The sequence below is a fragment of the Pisolithus orientalis genome (genome assembly GCF_024613125.1).
Source record: "Pisolithus orientalis strain OTSU chromosome Unknown F5J12scaffold_31, whole genome shotgun sequence".
Taxonomy (NCBI): domain Eukaryota; kingdom Fungi; phylum Basidiomycota; class Agaricomycetes; order Boletales; family Pisolithaceae; genus Pisolithus; species Pisolithus orientalis.
The window spans coordinates 105,937-125,527 of record NW_026260812.1 but is presented as its reverse complement, the minus strand read 5'-3'; the positions used below and the strand labels follow the sequence as shown (position 1 = coordinate 125,527).

Here is a 19,591-nt window from a genome sequence, read left to right as displayed (position 1 = left end):
AAAGTCCAATGCAACACGTGCAAGCCGGATAGCTTCCTCCAGATCAGACAGCAGGCCCAGCTTGTTGAACCTATCATTCAGGCACAGTGCCAGGATTATGCAGCACGACTCAACTCAATGACCTCGTCCAAGTCGCAAATTGACCTCTGCGCCCTAGATTTATCTCTAAGACACTTTGCAAGAAGGCGGAGGTTGTAGCGCGGCGCTCGTGGTTCGGTGGACGGAGGTCTAAACACGCGGTCGTGCGAACCTGGTAGCTCGTTCAAGGTCGGCCATCGCTCCAAGGGTATCATACCTCTCACTAAGACAAGCCGCAAGGTCGTGGAGTGACGTCGATCGATCAGGATGTCTACGGGGGCGGAGGTCCTGTTCAGGTCAATAACTTCTTCCAAATCAGCTATCGCGCCTCGTCTCAGGAAGTATGTGCGAAGAGAACTTGCGAATGAGCCGTCCTCACATATTCCGAACTCTTTGATTGATAAAGCGGTAATTGTGCTCGGCCGCGGGAGATGATCTCTAGAAGATCCGCTATTTGTCTTTTGGACATAATTAGTACAGTCCATCAACATTTGTAGTGATGATCAGAGAGTAGTTAACTCACTACTTCGGTCAAGAGAGTCAGGCCAAGGTGAGTACATCTGCAAATCGCTTAGTGCTCTAAGAGCGAGCACCGTTAGAGCGCTTAGCATCGGTAACAGTGCGTGCCGAGCTCTCAAACAATTCAAAAACTGTCTGAAGCGCATGCTGTAATTCGACCGTCTTGCAGATGCTACGTTTGCATTACAGTTTAGCAAGGACCCCATGAAGACCTTACGAATGACCAACTCACCTGAGGTAATAAGCCAAGAGTGGGGGTATAGTAGTCCGTGAACGATCCTTGCAGTGGAAGACTACAGGAAAACAGTGTTAAGCAAAAATGTATGACACAAAGAGGCCATACAGGAGAAACACACTCACGAGGGTAGGAACGGTGGAGGGAAAATGAGGAAGCCGCGGAAATTGAAAGTTGGAACCGAATTTCATTCGCCGTCGTTCGTGAACACTCGTGCATGCCAGGATGAGTCTTGACTGGGACTCCCTGTTTCACGTCTGAGTTTCACCAGCTGCTTGTAACAGGCATTCCGGAAATCACCGCTATCGCAAACCCAGGTCTTGTTGTACTTACAATCAGACACTCCAACGGTGAGAGTGCAATTCGACTGCCCACGACACCCACAGCGATTCCCTATTCACGACCTGCATGAGGTGATGAACGTGAAAAAGTCATGGACGGGTACCCTATAAACGAGATTTGGAATAAGGTGGGCAGCGATTGACAACGACCTAGTGTGACCGGCACTGGGCCTGGCTGTGGAAGTTCGTGACGGGCCTGTTGCCCGATATGGTTGACGTCCTGGAGACTCGTCAAAGACGAGGACCGCAGTATGTCTGCGTAATAACCAGGGCTACTAAACCGCGGCCCGACTTTGGCTGTGCAACCACCGAATTCCGAGCGTATCATTTGGAGCAAACCGAATCTAGACGCACGCAGAACGTCTATCTCGCAGAAGTTCCTAGGTACATATATTCACAATGTCTACAATTATTAACAATATTCATGATCAAACACCATGCATCACGGACACAGTCCAGCGCGCGCGTAACGTCATCATTCCGAATCACACTACGCCTTCCTCGATACCCTCTCCATTTCCGAGGCATCCGTAGCAGATCAGTCCAAGGCATACTGATTTCCCATCCATTTAGGTAGGAGTTACAATTTTCCTCCCATTCAAGGCAAGTTCCTCATGGGAGTAGAGCCATAATGCGTTGCGCGGCGGTCCCAGCGGCCGTGCAGAGGATCGCGGAAAGCCTTATTGGCGGACGCGAAGAGGAATGAAGTGACGAAGAGTGCGAGCACCACGACCCAGCTCACCCATGCAAACGCAAGCATGGCAGTGAGGACACGACAACTAGAGTAGACCCAGCATGAGGAGAGGTTGCCCCAGTGGGTGTCAGGGTCGGGCGGGTTGCCGGTGCGCTATTTAGGGTAACAGGATCAACGGGAATCAGGAATGGTGTTAAACTTGGGAGACACGACGCCACGACTTACAGATGCGATAGCGGCACCGACGATCCAGAGGAGGAAGAGGATAAAGAGCCCGATAAGTTCAGTTGCGAAAGTGTTGATGAAGCGACGTTCAATTCTCTTGTGGATTGTGCGGCCACTAAAACGATAAGGCTCGATTAGACATCGATCTCACAATAAGTACCGCTTTGATGATCTCACATGAGGAACGACCAGAACATGGAAAGGATGCTGGTTACGAGCAACTCGATGATGATAGGATCTACGATGTATGATGAACCTCATGGCGAGTATTCGATAGGCATGTTCGCTCACCATAGAAGCTAACGCCGTAGTTCAGGGGGTCGAAAGGAGACAAGTTGAGTGTGTAGTGGAGCCTAACGGCGCAGAGCGACATGACGACCGCCGAGAAAATAAACTTTGTTTCCGACAGCATTAACACTTCTGACATCGCAACCTGCCCATGAAAACTCACTAGAAGAATGTAAAGGAAGACACGGAATCCGTGAATCATGATGTTGTCCTCTCACTTGGTGGCGAGCTGAGGTTGATGGATGTTGTGGGCTTCTGAGAGAGGGCGTGGTAATGATACTCTTCTCGTACGACGCACTCGGGTTTTATGTAGGATGACGAAATGCCCACGAGGAACTTTGTGCACATACCACGCCGATTCACGAAATGAAATTCACGCCGCATCTCCGCTTCGTTGAATGACATCCACCCACCTTTGAGAACCGCCACGTGGGTATGACTCACCAGAGAGCATCGTTGCCGTTGGGCTTGCAGACTGGCCGGTACCTAGTGGAAAGCAGGAGAAGCCCGTACGAAGCACGGGGCGTATGATTCCTTGGCGTCATCCGAGTGCCATGTTGGGCCTAATGGACAGCGTGACCGCAAGAATGGAAGTTCAGACGTCAGCGGCCTCGAGGCCTGCCTCGTTCTCGGGATGATCCTGGACGACCCACATTCCTCTCTCTCATCTTCCCGAACATCTTCCCCCGCCGGAACGGTTTTTAGAACTTTGTCGATATCCGATAATGCCATCGTAACTATAAGCCAGTGGGGTAGACAGGATAGATCAGGTCGCCACCTACTTATGGTCTGCGTTCGGCGAATCGGGTAGTACGGCCTGCACAGGCTGCACAGCAACTTCAGGTTGCTTGCATAAGCTAAGCGAGCGAGCGGAGCCAAACTTTGGCAAGTCTCCAAATCGGCACAGCTCTGGCTCAGGCTGAGCCGATCGACGTCATCATGGCTGAAGCGCTTTTTTCATACACTGTATCGTAGCAGCGTCAGCGTGCACACCGGGACTGATTAACTCACGGGACATGGGAGTGCAGTGACGTCGACTCGTCTCGATACCCCACATGGTAATTATACTGCAGGGCGCTGTGCGTTGGACACCATACTCAAACCAGACTCCACTAGCACCACGGAAACTTCACATAATTGCATTGCCCCCAAGTCCCATATATGTAACCCTGGGACGCCGGGAGCTGGTGAACGCACGGAACACGGCACTCCGACGCTGGATCTCCATCAACCTGGCACGCAAGACTTCGAACTAGGTACTACCCAGTAACCAATGTGCTATCCGAAGCATGCACAGCAGTTACCCTCCCCCAATGTGACGCCACCCCCCACTGTAATATTGTTGACCTACACAAAGCATAGTAGCTCCGATTGAAGACGTCGACGACGTTCGCAATAATCTTACGACAATCGTTCACTCTCCAAATAGCTATCTCCGACTTCTAACGTCACCCACATGCTGTGTACGATGGAGTGACATGGTGCATGACCCGTATATTTGATGATGGAGAGGAGGGTCTTTCAGAGGGGAAAATTAAACACCAAACGCACTGATAGATGGGGAAATTCCCTGTATGATGTATAGTAGCCACGATACGAGGTTGGAGTTGGCCACTGCAGTGTGCATCAAGGACGAGAGTAATGGAGGGTAACTGACGTGGCCAGGCCTGGGCCAGACTAAACATTCACACGTGTGTAGCATGAACTTCTCAATAGCACAGCAAGTTCCTCACGTGGGCTTATTTTGGAGTCTGGCAGCTACCGGACATGCCAACAAACGCCAACCCGCTAAATGAGACCTCCAACGTTGTAATATTTGGGAATTCGATATGTAGATCTGTATTTCCGGTCTCTATCGAGGACGTTCCCTCCAGACCTCCATCAATCGATACCACTCAGAAGGGCAGCCCGATACCCAGGTCGTCGTCGCGAAGCATGGTCATCACTCCTTCCAGTAGCCTCCGTGAAGCCTCCTTCGTGTGAACCACGCTGAGGAGTTTGCTGTTTCCAGTGATTTGCAGCATACACAGCCCGCCGCGATCATCTCGTCAGTCCGCGTTACCCGTTAACTCCGTTCTCAGGTAGGGTCCTCCATGAACTAGCAGTCTCGCACAGCAATTTGTAGCCCCTTTTTGTAGAGATAATAACCAAACCCCAGATGCGACCCCGACTTCTTAGCTAGTTGAAGGAAATTTATTTATGTAAAACCCACATCCGAACGCTGACTCCAAAACAGGTTCTGGTCATCGATACTACTCCAGACTCCATGCATCGCACCGATAAATCGTGGAGGTCCATCAGCGACATTTGGCTGGAAAGCGACTACGGTGGCGCTATTTGACCATAGCTCAGGCTCAGATCAAGGGCAGAGTTGATATGATATCTGGAGGGCATTAAATTGTGCTTCGCATAGAAAACACGAGGTGTTCACTCACCGACGTGATAGGACCTCCTGCTCACGACATCATGGGTATATTAACCGATGTTGCCTCTCAATAACACCAGTCCTCTCCGTTGTGACTCACTTTCCCTGCTACGACACTCCCGAGCCCTGACTTCCTACTATGGTGGTGCACATGTCGTGCCTTCTGGACAGCTGTGGGGGTCCTCGAACGTACAGAGTTCAGGATTTCCTGCTCGTCGCGAGGAATATCAAAACGGCAGCAAGGGTCGCTGCATGTGATCTTTATCATATTCCTTCTTTGTCATCCTGCTATCATGAATTTCTTCTTGCCCGCGTTGACATAGGTGGTAAGTGCATGCATTGAACTTATTCATCTGCAATTATGCTGAGACGCCGTAGTTGATGGAGAGAAACTCATGCTCATCATCGAGCGGGCCCCAAAGAATAATGGTATACGGGTGGTGTTTTCGAACGGTGGAGTTGCAAAAGATACGATCACCGTTGTGCGAGCCCTGTACGTCGTACTGCTCCAGCTCAGGTATATTGCAATGGTGGCTAATGTTTTCGATCTCTCTGCCTAGGGAGGACCACGAGTATTGGCAGCAGGCTGGTCAAATTCCCGTATGCAGGGGAACACTTCAATGGCGCGACCATTCACCCCACCTCTTGGACATTGTTTCGATATCCGGCACCGCATCCGCAGTGTTCAAATACTACAACTGTTATGTTCGCCAATGTTATTGGTACGCTAGGGTCATTCTGGCTTCGATGGCGAAGGCATTCCCATCTTGCTCTAAGGAGGGAACTACTTCGTTCTCGAAGAGGAGATTTGCGATATTTGGAAGCCACAAGCTGGACCAGGTACAACTCCTTGTGGACCTTCATGCTATTTGCCGTCAGGACGCATGCGCCTCTCTACCTCCTGCGCGCCCTCCGTTTATCGTCACACCTGATTCTCTCCAGGCCATCAGCTCGGCTATAGCTGGGTGCCTTGAGACATCTTTGGCACAGATAGTCTGGCTTCAACCCGCTGCTGGCGTCGTCAATGGCTGCTGTGACCGAACGATAGGACGTGAGCCCACCACCGCTGGTGGATGGACCTGAAGGCCGTAACGGTGGGATGAATATCCTAAAAGCAAAAAATGGTAATGTCAAAGGTCGAATAGTCTTCTCAGGTATTGCTTTAGCCCTCCTCGTACACGCTTTTTGGGAGTGAATCTTTGCCCAGAAGTATATCACTTGCGTAGTGACTCTGACTTCTGTACAGTGTATTATAGATAACCACAGCAGATTGTACTGTTTTCCAATGAAACGCATTGAAGTAGGGCCTGATGGGTAAAACGGAAAAGGTCGGAAAGACTTGGTAGCGACATCATTTCTTTGGGTCAGGTGTTGGACTTCTCCCTGAGCACAGTCTATGGATACCCCTGACATTTACTTTCTCGAGCCCTCAGAGCTTCACTGGACAACATTTCACTGACTGTTAGGTCAATGTTACACCTCAGGCCACCCCCCCTACCATTTTTGGTCATATGACATGTCTATGTGTGTCTAGGGTTCCAGGTTGTTGCCATCACTGTCATTACCATTTGGGCCATGGTCTGGGTCATCCACCATCCACAACAGGGGGGGGGGGGGCTAGTCTAGAAGGGTTCTGCAGCATTGTCACTGTGCATTGATTGTCTACTTGTACATTTCCTTTGTCTTGTTTCTGCCTTTTCCTTTTACAGTATATTTGATGTGTTTCATCCGTTTCATCCTCATCATTACTCCACCCCCTTGCTGTGCATGTCTGATTGTGTGGCTAGTTTGGGCCTCATTCCCTCTGCTACTGAGTCATACTGACTCATTTATATTTCATTGCTTACTTACTGCAGCAGTTTACTATTTACAGGGATATTGTATGCCCTCCTTGAGGAGTATATAGTTAGAAGTATGACACCCTATACTTTATTTTTTCACTACCTTGCAATTTGCCTCAAATATGCTCTCTCTTCTCACTTCTCTTGCATTGGGTGTATACTCCTAACAGAGGGAATCCATTGAAGTCAGGGTTAGTAGGAGAACCATAGGGGTGATGACAGCTCAAAAGGATTTTTTTGGCCCAACCAACTCTTTGAATGCCTGACACTTCCTGACCATTCACCATCACCACTGATGTGTCCAAATACACAACTGGGGGAGTTCTCCTCCAAGAAGACTTGAATGGCCAGTGGCAACCCTGCACCTTCATCTCCCAGTCATTCAACCCTGCTGAAAGAAACTACAACATTTACAACAGAGAGTTACTGGGATTTATCAGAGGCTTGAAAACCTGGAGGCATTACCTCCATGGCTCCCCATTTCCAGTCAAGGTCTTCACTCACCACAAGAGCTTGACCTACTTTAAGGCTCCCCAGAACCTAAATCACTGCCAGGCCCACTGGCTTCTTGATCTTGCAGACTTTGATCTGCAACTTGACACATAGTGTAGTCACACTTAGTCACAACACATGGGCAGCCTGTGCACCAAAACACCAACACTTATATAGACCCTGAGATGGGCCCACCTAAATAGATTAGCTGGTACACATGGACAGGCCTGAGGGACTAGAGTGAGAGCAACATATGTACAGGCCCATGGTGGGTAAGGATGTTGAAACATTTAGATGGGCCCATGACCAATTAAGTATACTGAGCTGCTGTAAGACATGGACAGGCCCATCCTAGTAGGTTACACCCCCTGTCACAACATCAAGGCATGCCTGGCTATCATATCATGGAGAGGGTCACAACATAAGGATGGGCCCATCTATGATTAGAATACAAAGTTGGCAACATATGGACAGGCTTGGGAGTAATATCATTTATGGTGTTGTAACATATAGACAGGTTTGTTCATAATAAGCCATACCTCTGTCACAACATAAAGATGGGCCCATCAGTAATGTAGTTTCATAATGTCACAACATAAGGACAGGCCTGTCCATAGTAAGATGTACTGCTGTTGAAACATAATGACAGGCCTGTCACTAATCAGACCCTTCAGCCAACCTTAGTCCTGAAACTGGGACACCCGAAGTGTACATTTGCCCTGAAAGTGGGACTAACTGACACTGGCTGGTGGGTTGTGAGGGGGGGTAGGCCGACATGTGGGGGTGGAGTTGGCCAAACATGCTGGTGGATGGACCCCCTGCCTGGAAGTGGGGCTGGCCTACCTCACTGGAGGATAAAGACAGCCTCACTAGTGGATGTTCCCACCCCCTGGAAGTGGGATTGGCCAACCTCTGGGGTAGATGTTCCCACCCCCTGGAAGTGGGATCAGCTGACCCCTGGGGTAGATGTTCCCAGCCCCTGGAAGTGGGATCGGCTGACCTCACTACTGGAGGTTCCCACCCCCTGGACATGAAATTGACCAGCCTCCCCATTGGATGTGGGATTGGCCAGAAATTAGGTTGGCTGGAAGCAACCTTTGAGTTGATGGGGGTGTATATCCATCAGCAGCAGAGATTAGGTTAGCTGTGAAGCAAGCTTTGATTTCCAGCAAACCCCCTGGAAGTTACAACATCTAAATTGTATCTACAAACCCTGTCCCAGAGCTCCATCAGTAAACCACTTTGTGTGCTGGCAGTCCTAGGGAATCTGTCCAGTGCTGGACAGCTCTGGAAAGCTCTGGCCAGCAAAAGTGATTTACTGATGTCTCTTGGTTGGTTGCTGATGTCTGCTTGGTCTCTTGCCCTCTTTCTCCTGAACCCCATCTTCCCTTGAACCCCCCTTTTTCATCTTCTTCTTCTTCCTCTCAACATTCCCACTGCCTCCCCTTTTCCTTTTCCTTTTCTCCTGGGGTGTATCCTCTGGTTCCTTTTCCTCACCATCCCTCCCACTGTCACCAGAGTGCTCTGCATCTCCACCAGTTTTTTGCCCAGAGCCTCCCTGTTCCTCTGAGTCACCAGAATTTTGCACCAACCTTGCAATTACCACCCCCACTGTGGCCATAACATCTTTGCCTCTGCTGATATCAAGCTTAGAGTCCAGCAAGAAACCCAGATTAGCAACTTCTGGGTCATCCTCTTCTACTTCCTGTGCCCTCTTACACTCCCTCCACAACATACCAAATCTGAGTACCACAGGAAGACCTTTCACCCTGGAAGTAAACCTCTGGGATTGCAATTGACCCAGTGCCTTCCAGAAGGAACCCCCATTGGCATGGATCTCTTGGGGCAGATACTGGGCACTCCAAGTCCATGATGCCCATTCAGGCAACCCTACCCTGGGTTCCATATCAGGTTCCTGTGCAATATGTTTGTTAGCCTAGTCTTTGATGCAAGATTGGCACTTACTGTCTCTGGTAAGGCATATACAAGATCAATGAGATCCTGGTACCTGGGCATGATGGAAGGGGTCTTTAAAAATTTCATCTGGTCCCCATTGGCATGCCAAGCAGGACTGGAGTCATGAGGGGTATTTTGAGATGAGGAGGCCCCAGAGTCAAGCCTATCTTCCTGGACAACTGGAGTTACCTTGCATGGCCTTGCCCCACCAGTTTCCAGCTCTGCCTCTGAGTCTGATGCCCCAGCCACTCCACTGGGCTCCCCCCCAGCTTCATTGTCATTGTCAGGGCTCACCCACACTCTTTTTTCCCTGCTGGTTTTCTGGTTAAAGGGCCTTCCCAAAGGCTTGTTGTCCTTTTTGCAATTGATAAATGAAATGATCACCTTATCCTCATTCTCTAGGGAATGCCAATGATTCCAAAGCAACCTAAGGTCAGCCTTGGTCCATTTTGAAGGATCCTTCATCACAAAATCCATCTGGGATGGATGTTGAATCCAGATACTCCAAAGGGGACTTGATAAGCAAGCCCCAGGGAACCTTGGCCTTTGGCTTCCTGGTAAACTTTGCTGTTATTCCAACTTCAATCAGCAACTGAAAATGCATGGGGGGATCAAGACCATACCATAGGCTGCTTGGAAGACAGCTCTAGCCAAACTCTGCTGGGCCTTCAGCTTCTGCCCAGTAAAAGCTGGCACCTGGGGGTTTCCTTCATCATCCAGGGCTATTTCCACTGCTTGCTTCTTGTCATTCAAATCTTCTTCACCTAAGAATGGGATCAAACTAGGTACATATCTTGATAGACAATGCTCCAAACTTACCAGGTTCAGTCAAAAGATAATCTGTTAACATTTGCTCCCCTTTCAGCACCCAATCCTTGGTGGGCTCCAAAGACACAGAGAAGGCCTTCTTGCCATCAGGGGGTGCTGTCTCCAAACTACATCTCTTTGTGAGCATTGGATAGACCAGGGGAAGGGGGACTTACATAGCCATCTTGATCTGAGCATCTGGGGTCTCATGGGAAGCAAACATTACTACATGCACCCCCATGGTTCTTCTCCAGTGATTTTGAAAGGTTAGGGTAAGGCCTGCAAACCAGAGGGGCACCTATGATTCATGAGTCCCTTTGGGAGCACCCAACTTATTCCACTTCTCAGCAGCCCTCCCAGCTTCAGCTTTTTTATCATTGGAAACAGACTCCCACCACTGTTGGATGATTTTGGTCCTCTGGCCTATGGTCTTGGGGTCCTTGGTGTCCCTCCTCTCCCTATCATAGGCATCCATGTCCTCCTTGAAGAGCCACTGACCTGCAGTAAATTTGGTAAAGGGTTTTCTGTAGTCACCTGCCTTCAAAGGTCTCATTCTCTCCTCTCTGGCATCCTCACCCCCACCAGTCTCTTCCTTCCTCTTTTCTGCTACAGCCAGGATGTGCTGGATGATGTTCCCCTCATCATCTCAGTCATTGGGGTCCAGTTCTTGAAGAAACTTCCTTCTGATGGCCTAGATAAGCTTGAGATATGTTAAACTTGATAAAACTATTATCATACCACTCTCAAATTCTGTGGCAATGCCACAGATCCCTCAGATGCATGCTGAAGGATCTTGGACTTCACCTGGGCCAGGATCTTGGCCCTGAGGTCAGAATTTCCTCAGGCATCTTTGAACTTGCCTACATAGGAAGACAGGAGATCAGAGTAGACTTCAGACCAGTCAGCCATTTTGTCAAATCACAGGGAGGTGAATAAGGCAGTAGAGGATTTGTGGAGTGTGGTGGCAAGATGAAAATTTTAGGCCCTTCCTAATTTAGGCAGGAGGTTGAAAATGTTGGCTGTTGCCAGCCATCACTCATTCAGGGAAACTACCATGTTGGGATGTCTGTTTTGACATATTTGCTTTTCACTCTGAACCAGATACCAAGTTCCAAGGCAACAGTAGACCAAAATATACCCCTGTTCTAAATACAATCCATTTCTTTACCTTGGAACATCAACCTGGCCTTTTTGGCAAGGTCACCCCACAACCCCATCTGCTTATTAGCATAAGCTTCCATCCCTGGCTCAATGGATTGCCCTGCCCTTTTCTCTCATATGTTTCTCTGGAACTTGAACCATAAGGTGGTCCAAAGCATCTCATGCCTGACCAATGACAATTCTTCTTTCCATCTGTCCCTTCTTGCCCTTGCTTTGAGCCAATTGATCCTATAAACTGCCATGCAATTTATTAGTAATATGTCTCCATGCAGTATTCACACTTACACTCTTCCATCAAGCCCCCACTGTCCACATTCCTCTGACCCTGTTCACCTTCCATCATCCAAAACCATGCCATTTTACTGGTCCCTTGACCAAACCTGTTCTCCTCTGTCACCTCTTTACTCACTGCAAGGCCCTGAGGAAGAATTTCCTGATATTTTTCTCTGATGCTAACATCAGGTTCCAGTTGAAGAATGGCCTGCCTAGACCTTTGATAACTTCTGACATGCTTGTTTATTCTGGACACCACATTTTGGATCTCCTTCTTGGTTCTGGTACCCTCCCTGGTGGAATTTGCATTCCAAAAGTTCTGCCAATATAACATTGCCTTGTTGCCCAGGTCAGTGCAAAGCCCCTCTAAACAATCATTAGCTTGCCCAATCCTGAGTTCCATTTCTTCTTTGAGAAGGGCATGAAGGCCAAGCTCTGTCAGTTTGGCTGCTCCAATGGATGAGGGCATCCATATACTCATGACTTCAGCAGCCAAGTCTCCTTCCTCTTCTGCAGCCTCCCAGTCCTCCTCTCCATCTTCCCAGAACTCTCCTTCATCTTCCACTTCTTCATGCCCAAGGAATGCTGGATCATCCTGGGAAATGAAAACATCATCTACCTCCAAACCTTCAAGAAAGGCTTGTCCCTTGCCATTGAATTTCTCAATTCTGGCAGAAAGTCACTGTCTCTTCTCAGAGGCTTTGACTTCTTGTCTTGTAGACATGAGACTGGGAAGCTGATGGAGCTCAGATCTTAGCTGGTCTCTACAGGAGGTCTGGTTAGCAAGCTATCACCTCAGGGAACAACAGTCCTTACTGTGCATCCTCTATGCTGATTCCTTCTGCAAGCCAAGCCACAGAACTAAGGTTTCCTGAGGATGAAGGTGGATTTTTCATGAGCTTTAACTGTGCTTCACCCATGGTAGGGGCTACAGATCATCAGACAGGCCCATGGCTGGGATAAACTGACTGACCTTTGTCCCCTTTCAACAAATAAATATCTAGGGCCTCCCCTCAATCTGCCTCTGCCTCTACAGCATCCAATTCCAATCCTGTAACCTTACTAGGGTCTAGGACAGCTGTCAACTGCTCATATGCCTGATTCATTTCCTCCAGACACTTGTTTGAAGTCTTGTATTTTTTTAGCAGTGAAGGGACTGAGAAGAACAGCATAAACTCTCTTCTCTTTGAAGAGGAGATCTCTCACCTATGCCCACAATTTTTTTCCAGTTAGAATCTCTCATATGATCATCATACACCTCTTGTCTGTGGGCTTGAGTCATAGACCTTGCAGTTGGAGAGATCTTATTGAATGGAGCCCACAATGTCTCCAAAATTTCACCATCCAGGTGGCCAGCACCCTTGACAAAGTTGAGGTGATATCTTGAAAAGCAAGAGAGTTTGTGGGCAGCCAGATGAAACTTCCCCACAGCAGGAATGATTTGGAGACCAGGTGGAAGAGTGAGAGAGCAGCTGGACTTTACCCAACTCTGGAAGTTGATACTCCATTGGCACCCTACATCATAAATGACAAGGGCCTTTTGGATGCTTTGGGAATGGTAATCAAGAGCATTGCAGATGGAGTAGTCAGTGTTCATATACCTGGCCCAAAGTGAGCTCCAATGCATCCATTCTGCCTGACAAGCCAACTCACCTTTCCCCTTTTTATATTCCAGGGCCTTCAAGCCTCCAATTACTTACCTCCTTGTTATCCAAAGACTGCTGGAGATGAGTCTGATAGGGTGCCTCAGAAACCATGTAGCCTTTTCCATCTGATAATGACACATCCAGCTCTGGCTTGTTCATTTTCATATGCTGTGCAGTGAAGTTGCCATCCATCACATATTGCCTCATCACAGTGTCACTGAAGGGGGTTAGAAATGGAATGCCTATGGATTAAAGCCCATTACCCTGCTGTAGCAAGTTCTCCAATCTGGAGGTAAATTAATACCTGGTTGTGGGCAAGCAGGGCAAAAGAGTGCAAGTCCTCCCTGCCCAGGATCTTGCTCAGAATCATGACCAAACCCAAACCATTTCCTATGTTTCAAATCCATCCACAGTTGGGACACCCACAGTCAGCTCTTGGTACCAGTCCTGAATGGAGAGGAAAGTATTAATGCAAGCCACTCAATGGGGAATAGCACTCAACTGGTACACTGTCAGGAAAAGCATTATTGGTGAACCTCTTCAGCTTCTGATAGAAACTCATAGCTGAGGTCTTGCACTCCAAAGCATCAATAAGAAAGTGATTGAGGACATCAAAGGTGAAAGCAGTTCTGGGCTTTGTTATGCTGGCTGGAAAGAGTCTTTCCCTGAGTAAATGAAGGTGCCAGTCTGTGGAATCAGATCCAGGGCAGCTGCACCAGCAAAACTCATGGGTGAAAATTCCTTCACTGTGCATGATGGTCATTTGTGACTGAGATGACCTCCTGGCACCAAATGTTATCAGAAGACTGCAGGAAATTGAATGCCACTGACCTGTAATTGGGAAGCCCTTCCCCAGAAAGGTAGCCCAAATCCTCTGGATCTGTATTGGGCATGGGAATCACCTCATTGCAAGGGCATGGACCACCCCCATGGCCAATGTGTCAAAGGAATCCAAGTTCCATCAAGGAAGTGGTCTGGTAATGGGTACCATTCCACTTTTGTACCTTGTGGAAGGGGAGATTTTGGTGAGCTTCCACAGCACAGGGGCCACACCAGGCATGCATGCCTGAGCAGGACATGCACTGGATACTTCCTTCTGCCTGTCTGCACTGCTCACATATCCCTGCCTTAGCCAGCTGCTCTCCTTCCAGAATGACTTTGATATAATCTGTTCTCCAAGGCAGCCATTCTCTAATAAAGTCATTCTGACTCTGTTGAAAGTTTATTTAGCCCATGTACCACTAAGTAAGACTACTTACCTTGGTGACCCTCCTGCTGGTCAGGGCATCATCCCCTTCATTCCAGTCTGAGCCAGGAATCTCAAGGGAGTCTGGGAAGTCAGAAAAATTGACATTTTGGGAGGCTATAGTCCTTGGGGTTCTTGGAGTCAAAGGTCCACTCTGAGAGGGGAGGTACAGGTGCCTGGCATCAACTTCCTTGTATGTAAGCTTTCCTCTCCTGGTCCTGGTTGGTTCAAGCACATATAATGAACTTTGGCCAGACCATTTGCCCAGCACCTTGTACTTTCTCCTATGCATGTGAAAAGCAGATGATGGTAGAAAAGCTAAGAGGAGTCAGGAACTGCCAAAAAATACACATGGCCTAAAAAATTCATTGGGCAAATAGAACACAACAAGATACAGAACCACAGGAGGGAGGTTTAGTTGTGGCTAAGAACAGAAGACATAATGTCCCTCTGGACAGCCCAGGTAGGCCTGGTGACCTGGAGTCTGTCATGCACCCTGTCCTTCATGTAGTGTACAATGGCAATCCTTTCACCCCTTCCCCACTTTGGAACTGAATGTGAGAGAATTTTGCCAGCCAAGAAAATCATGGTGCCTGGTAAATACAAAAACTTTGCCCCCAAGTCTGGCACCAAGAAATTAGCATCATGGGAGCCCAAGCTGACCAACAAATCCAAAAGGGTGGGGGCAGAGCCAGCATCTTCATGGAGAGGAGTTTCCTGGTTGACAATGACATTGATGTTGGTATAGACAGATGGCCAGTCCAAGGGATCCTCATTCAGCACACTGCCAGTCTTTGCAGAGACAACTTCTGAGCCAGCCCTGGCAAGGTCAGGCAAAGTGACCATTGTAATGTCACTCCAGAACTTTTCAACATGGGCAATCTGCTGGAGCCATTTTCTTGTAGCTTTCCTCTTGAGGGAAGCACTTTGGTGCAGATTGTCCACAAGCCCTTGTCAGGGATCTCAGTGACAGTTTAACAGATGAGAGGGAGTAGCCAACATGGTGAGCCTGCATGAAGGTGGCTGGAGACATGGAGATCCTGCCATGGCCATAGATGGGAGAGTCCACAGGTTGATGTTGATGACCATAACATTTGTTAACCTTGGACAGGTCCTTGGGCTTGTGCTTGGACTTTGACCTGAGGGAGTCCTTGATGGAGAGGTGAAGTTCATTGAGAAGTTGCTGTATGACAAGAGGTGAAAGAAAGGCCAATAGAGAGGGAAAACACACACAATCCTTGCACCATGGATGATTCCTGGCAAATACCATACCAGGAGCCTGCCATGCCTATTGAGAACTGTGGCTGGAGCATCCAGAGAGCCAATGTTGGGGTGTTCAAAATAGATAAACTTGTCCTTGGCAGTGGGAAAAGGATCCACAAACCAATCAACATCCCAATCATCCACATCTGCAAGGAGTGAGAGGTGAATTGTTTTGGATGGGAGAGTCACCCTACAGGGATTCAAGATTGCATGTGAAATGACAGCAGCAGCCAATCTGACTTCCAGGGAAGTGATGGCATCATCAAGAAGATCAGGTTGTTGGAGGGCTGCCTGGGCATTGGCCAAGAGGGAGAGGGCTTGGAGTCTATGAAGATGTCACCAGAAGGTTTGGAGATAGGAGGAGGCAGGGAGCTGACCTAGGCTTGGTGAGGTGGTCCCTTGTGAGAACAGTGCCAGATGAGAAGTTGGGGTTGGCCCCAAATGCAGTCTTAAGCATGAAAGCAACAGTAGCAGTCAAAGACATTTGGAGATCCATGAGGGGAACTGGGTTGGATTGAGGAAGGAAGGAAGGAAGGAAGGTGGAGAATGAAAAAATTGAAGGGTGGGAAAGACATAGAAAGTTCCAGAAAGAGTTGAATGAGGGCAGGCATTGTCACTTGAGGCCCCAGGGTATCATCAGTGTCCATCAAATAGTATTTATTATCTGATCCAGAAGTTGCTCAGTCTCCAGGTGTAACCTTCCCTCATGAAGGCACTCCCTGGCACCTGGTTTGTGGCAGTGACCAGGCTCTGGTTCTGCCAATTATGAATAGTCCTGAGGGCTTGAACATAAATGTAGAATTGGATTGGGGTGCTGCAGATATGCAGTGAATGCAATATGAACATAAAACCCCAGTGCCACCAGTGAAATGAAGAATACAATTGTTTCCAGCAACTACACCTCTGTCAGAGAATAAGTAGGGCTTCCAAAAGAAAAAGGTAGATGAACAGACCTGGTAACTAAAATATCTCATTGATACCTGTGGGCCAGCCTCCTGCTTCCCTGAACAAAATGGCCACTGACCTCATTAGAGGACTCCAAATTGTGAAATAATTCACTAGACACATCTTCTGGAATCTGATCAACTCCAGGCAGGTATGCTCCTATGCATGGTGCTCTGCCATGTGTTTAGTAAAATGGTACCTTGAAGCCTTTGTATCTAGGTCCATAGTACCAGCACCATGCTACTGGTACTTGATACCCAATTTTTAATTTAGCAGGGAAAAGGTACTAATACATTACAGGGAGATGTTTACAGTAGACAGTGGGCAAAAAGACTTCACAACTTGGAAAAATATATGTACTTAAAAGACTCAGAAGACTTGCAAAAAGATCAACAACATAAATTTGTATTAGGGTTAGGGGAAGAAGACTTGCAAAAAAGAAATCAATCCTATACCTCCAATTAGGCAATTTGCATTAGGGTTAGGGTTAGAGCAGTGATGGGTCAAAAAGATTTGACAGAGAACTGACATCCCCATTTTTAAAGAAAGACAATCAATTCCTGATATTCTGCTACTTATGTATCTAAGTTACACTTGCACAAAATACACATGCAGAAAAAGTCCCAAGTGGAACTGAGACTTCCCTGCATCCCAGAGGGGGCCCTCCCCTAGGAGTACAGTTACATCTCTAGAAAAAATGTCCTCAAATGCAACCAAAAACCCCCAAAAAGCGCAGTAGCCTTTAAACTAGAGTCAGTTCCTTCAATGACCAACAGTAGACACATACCTGGGGTAAAAGGCACCAAAAGCACAACAGTAGTAAAAAATCTAGTGAAGATGATCAATTGCAAAGTAAAGGAAATGAAAATGAGCTTAACGTACCTTGTATCACAAACAAAGGCACAACTCATGGAAACTAATAGTAATCCCCCAGTACCCTAAGTAGAGAAGCTGGCCCACATGAGTGGGCACAGATGAAAATCCCCCAGATCCCAAGTTGCTAGCCCACATGAGTGGGCATAGATGAAAACCCCCAGAACCCCATAGATAAAAAAAATCCCCCAGAACCCACAGGGTCCCCCAGTCAGATGTCATGCTGGCCAGGCACAACAGATGACTGAAGGACTTCCCTCCCCTGTCCAGTGCCTGCAGTACACTTTCAAGGGGGAGGGAATCTGCAAAGACAAGGAGGATCAGAAAAAGAAGAAAAAAGAAGAACCTTGGAAACAAAATTGTGACAAGGGACTTGTGGGTTGACAAGGAGGGTCAAGAGAGGTGGGAGGGAGCATCGAGGGGAGAGGGAAAGTGATGAAGGTGTGGTGTCAGTGTGCATGCCAGGTTTATAAGGGAACATGTTGTTTGTGTTTATTTGCTGTGCCATTGAATGCTATTGGTAAATGCTGTACAGTTGCAAGTGAATTAGCCACCAGCTGTTGTGCCAGATATTTGCTCCTGTGCAACAGGTACCAGATATTTGGTCCTGTACTATAGGTATTCAGTCCTGCCAGGACCAAATATGTACCCAATATGCCAAGATTGCCAACCAACCAATTGCAGGTGGGGCTCTTGGTTGCCCATTGTGATTGTGAAATAATGTGTCATGTGTCACCATTCAGTATTAAGTGGAATGGCCACTGATCTAGCACAAATCTCCTAATCAACTTATCATCATTATTGATGAGTGATGCCCTAATACATAGCTATTGTATATTGTACTTGATATGCAAAATTGGTGACTGCACAACCAAATGTCACTTGCCATCTGGATCACCAGAGTTACATACAATTTGTTTGATCACTTGCCAAGGGCTGGTGACATGTGTCACTGCGGAGCGGAATTACTGATGTTAATTTGGATCAATTAATATTGATTACCATATACTGGTTCCACTGCTAATCTGCAAAACTACCTGAGGGGCTGTATGAAAGAGTGATGTGTCACATTGTGACACAGTCACTGCACAGGGTCCACATTGGGCATTCAGTTCCTCAGTCACATCACTTATCCCCTGAACTATCCCCATGTGTGTCTGGGCTGCTGGAGTAAAGACTGCATGTAACAGATCCCCTCAGACAAGATAATAACCATTTTTGGTAATAATCTGCATAGTTACTATTGCCAGTAGGAATTACATATGAATGAATACAGTTTTTGTGAGCAAAGATTGGTGGATCTGCAATATGTAGGAGTTACATATGGATGAACACAGTTTTTTGTGAACAAAGATGATTGGTGGATCTGAATTACTGGTACAGGCACAATGTGATTTGAATGAGCCAAAGTACCAGGCTGCCACCAATCAGCATTTGATGTCAGCCCCACCAGCTGTCCCATCAACCCAGCATCTGACCCTCAGTTCTGCAATCATGTTGCTTATCCCATGAGTGTCTCATTCCCCTGTTCACCTGTCATGTGACCTCACCAAACATGCCACAACAGCCTGAGCAGCTGCACCCAAGCTTCGTAAATACTGTTTCCCTTTCAACCATCCCCCTCCCTCCATTTGCCACCTTTCCACATCAAAAAAAAGCTGTGTGCTCTCAGCACTGTGTTCCCCCCCCCTCACCCTCTTCCCCTCTCCCTTTTCCAAACCAAAAAAAAGGTAGGTGATTTCTTTCTCCACATCCTTTCACTAATCTTTTTTGTTTTCATCTAGCTTCATAATTCTTGGGTGTTGGTGCCCCCCCCCTCCCCCCTCCTCTCCTCAGCACTGTCCACCCAAAAACAAAAGTACATGATTTTTTAGTTCTTTTTCAGGTGCATCTCCCCCCCTACTCACCACTTTTCTTTCCATCTAGCTTTGTTGTCTCCCCCCTTCCTCCCACCCACTCTGTCCAAGCCAAAACAAGGTATGTAATTTCTAAGCTGCCTCTCACATTTATCCTAGCTCACTGACAGGTCTTCTTAGCTGCTCCCTCCCTCTCCCACCACCCTCCATGTCATACACAAAATAAAGTAAGTCATCCTACCTACTTTGCCCCTGTCTTCCTTGTCTAGAAGTGTACACACTTATGTATCTATATGTATGTAACCATGTAATAATCATTCAATCTAATATACACATTTATATTGATGATTCCATTCCTTGCTCCATTATATTCCCAGTCAGCTGGGGTTTACCCATGTTCTGTCATTGTCTCCATCCCCCAAGTAAT

At 47.7% G+C, this 19,591-nt stretch overlaps 5 protein-coding genes across 5 annotated transcripts; 1 reads left to right on the top strand and 4 right to left on the bottom strand.

Annotated features, from left to right (window-relative positions):
* Window positions 1-1,559: 1,559 nt before the first annotated feature.
* Window positions 1,560-3,003, bottom strand: F5J12DRAFT_849830 (uncharacterized protein). The gene is made up of 5 exons (XM_051746484.1): window positions 2,731-3,003; window positions 2,384-2,677; window positions 2,270-2,330; window positions 2,093-2,207; window positions 1,560-2,020 (listed from the first exon to the last, which is right to left on the bottom strand). Exons 2-5 carry the CDS (start codon window positions 2,580-2,582, stop codon window positions 1,772-1,774), a joined length of 624 nt encoding a protein of 207 aa, XP_051597202.1. The 5' UTR covers window positions 2,583-2,677; window positions 2,731-3,003; the 3' UTR covers window positions 1,560-1,771.
* A 1,543-nt stretch (window positions 3,004-4,546) lies between these two features.
* On the top strand, window positions 4,547-5,902 carry F5J12DRAFT_914663 (uncharacterized protein). Its single transcript, XM_051749124.1, has 3 exons — window positions 4,547-5,131; window positions 5,184-5,298; window positions 5,366-5,902. The coding sequence occupies exons 1-3, from the start codon at window positions 4,945-4,947 to the stop codon at window positions 5,886-5,888; spliced, it is 825 nt and encodes a 274-aa protein (XP_051597201.1). The 5' UTR covers window positions 4,547-4,944; the 3' UTR covers window positions 5,889-5,902.
* Window positions 5,903-8,453: 2,551 nt separating this feature from the next.
* F5J12DRAFT_895547 (uncharacterized protein) lies at window positions 8,454-10,142 on the bottom strand (the record flags this gene model as incomplete). Its single annotated transcript, XM_051747843.1, has 6 exons — window positions 8,454-9,053; window positions 9,104-9,571; window positions 9,633-9,661; window positions 9,718-9,858; window positions 9,914-10,029; window positions 10,078-10,142. The coding sequence occupies 6 exons, from the start codon at window positions 10,140-10,142 to the stop codon at window positions 8,454-8,456; spliced, it is 1,419 nt and encodes a 472-aa protein (XP_051597200.1).
* Window positions 10,143-10,199: 57 nt separating this feature from the next.
* Window positions 10,200-13,351, bottom strand: F5J12DRAFT_895546 (uncharacterized protein; the record flags this gene model as incomplete). The annotated part of the gene is made up of 9 exons (XM_051747842.1): window positions 10,200-10,507; window positions 11,348-12,003; window positions 12,058-12,099; window positions 12,152-12,263; window positions 12,309-12,317; window positions 12,399-12,491; window positions 12,542-12,971; window positions 13,036-13,198; window positions 13,245-13,351. The coding sequence occupies 9 exons, from the start codon at window positions 13,349-13,351 to the stop codon at window positions 10,200-10,202; spliced, it is 1,920 nt and encodes a 639-aa protein (XP_051597199.1).
* A 1,392-nt stretch (window positions 13,352-14,743) lies between these two features.
* On the bottom strand, window positions 14,744-14,986 carry F5J12DRAFT_695552 (uncharacterized protein; the record flags this gene model as incomplete). Its single annotated transcript, XM_051740431.1, has 1 exon — window positions 14,744-14,986. A coding segment is annotated over one exon (243 nt), but the record flags the coding sequence as incomplete, so codon positions are not given.
* Window positions 14,987-19,591: the final 4,605 nt, after the last annotated feature.

Excerpts from the sequence above, each read along its gene's own strand:
- F5J12DRAFT_914663 (XM_051749124.1), top strand. The coding sequence starts at position 4,945 with ATGGTGGTGCACATGTCGTGCCTTCTGGACAGCTGTGGGGGTCCTCGA. Across the intron at positions 5,132-5,183 it reads TGCCCGCGTTGACATAGGTG|TTGATGGAGAGAAACTCATG; the intron begins GTAAGTGCATGC and ends GAGACGCCGTAG. Across the intron at positions 5,299-5,365 it reads ATCACCGTTGTGCGAGCCCT|GGAGGACCACGAGTATTGGC; the intron begins GTACGTCGTACT and ends CTCTCTGCCTAG.
- F5J12DRAFT_849830 (XM_051746484.1), bottom strand. The coding sequence starts at position 2,582 with ATGATTCACGGATTCCGTGTCTTCCTTTACATTCTTCTAGTGAGTTTT. Across the intron at positions 2,331-2,383 it reads CTACGGCGTTAGCTTCTATG|ATCCTATCATCATCGAGTTG; the intron begins GTGAGCGAACAT and ends CATACATCGTAG. Across the intron at positions 2,208-2,269 it reads ATGTTCTGGTCGTTCCTCAT|TGGCCGCACAATCCACAAGA; the intron begins GTGAGATCATCA and ends TTATCGTTTTAG.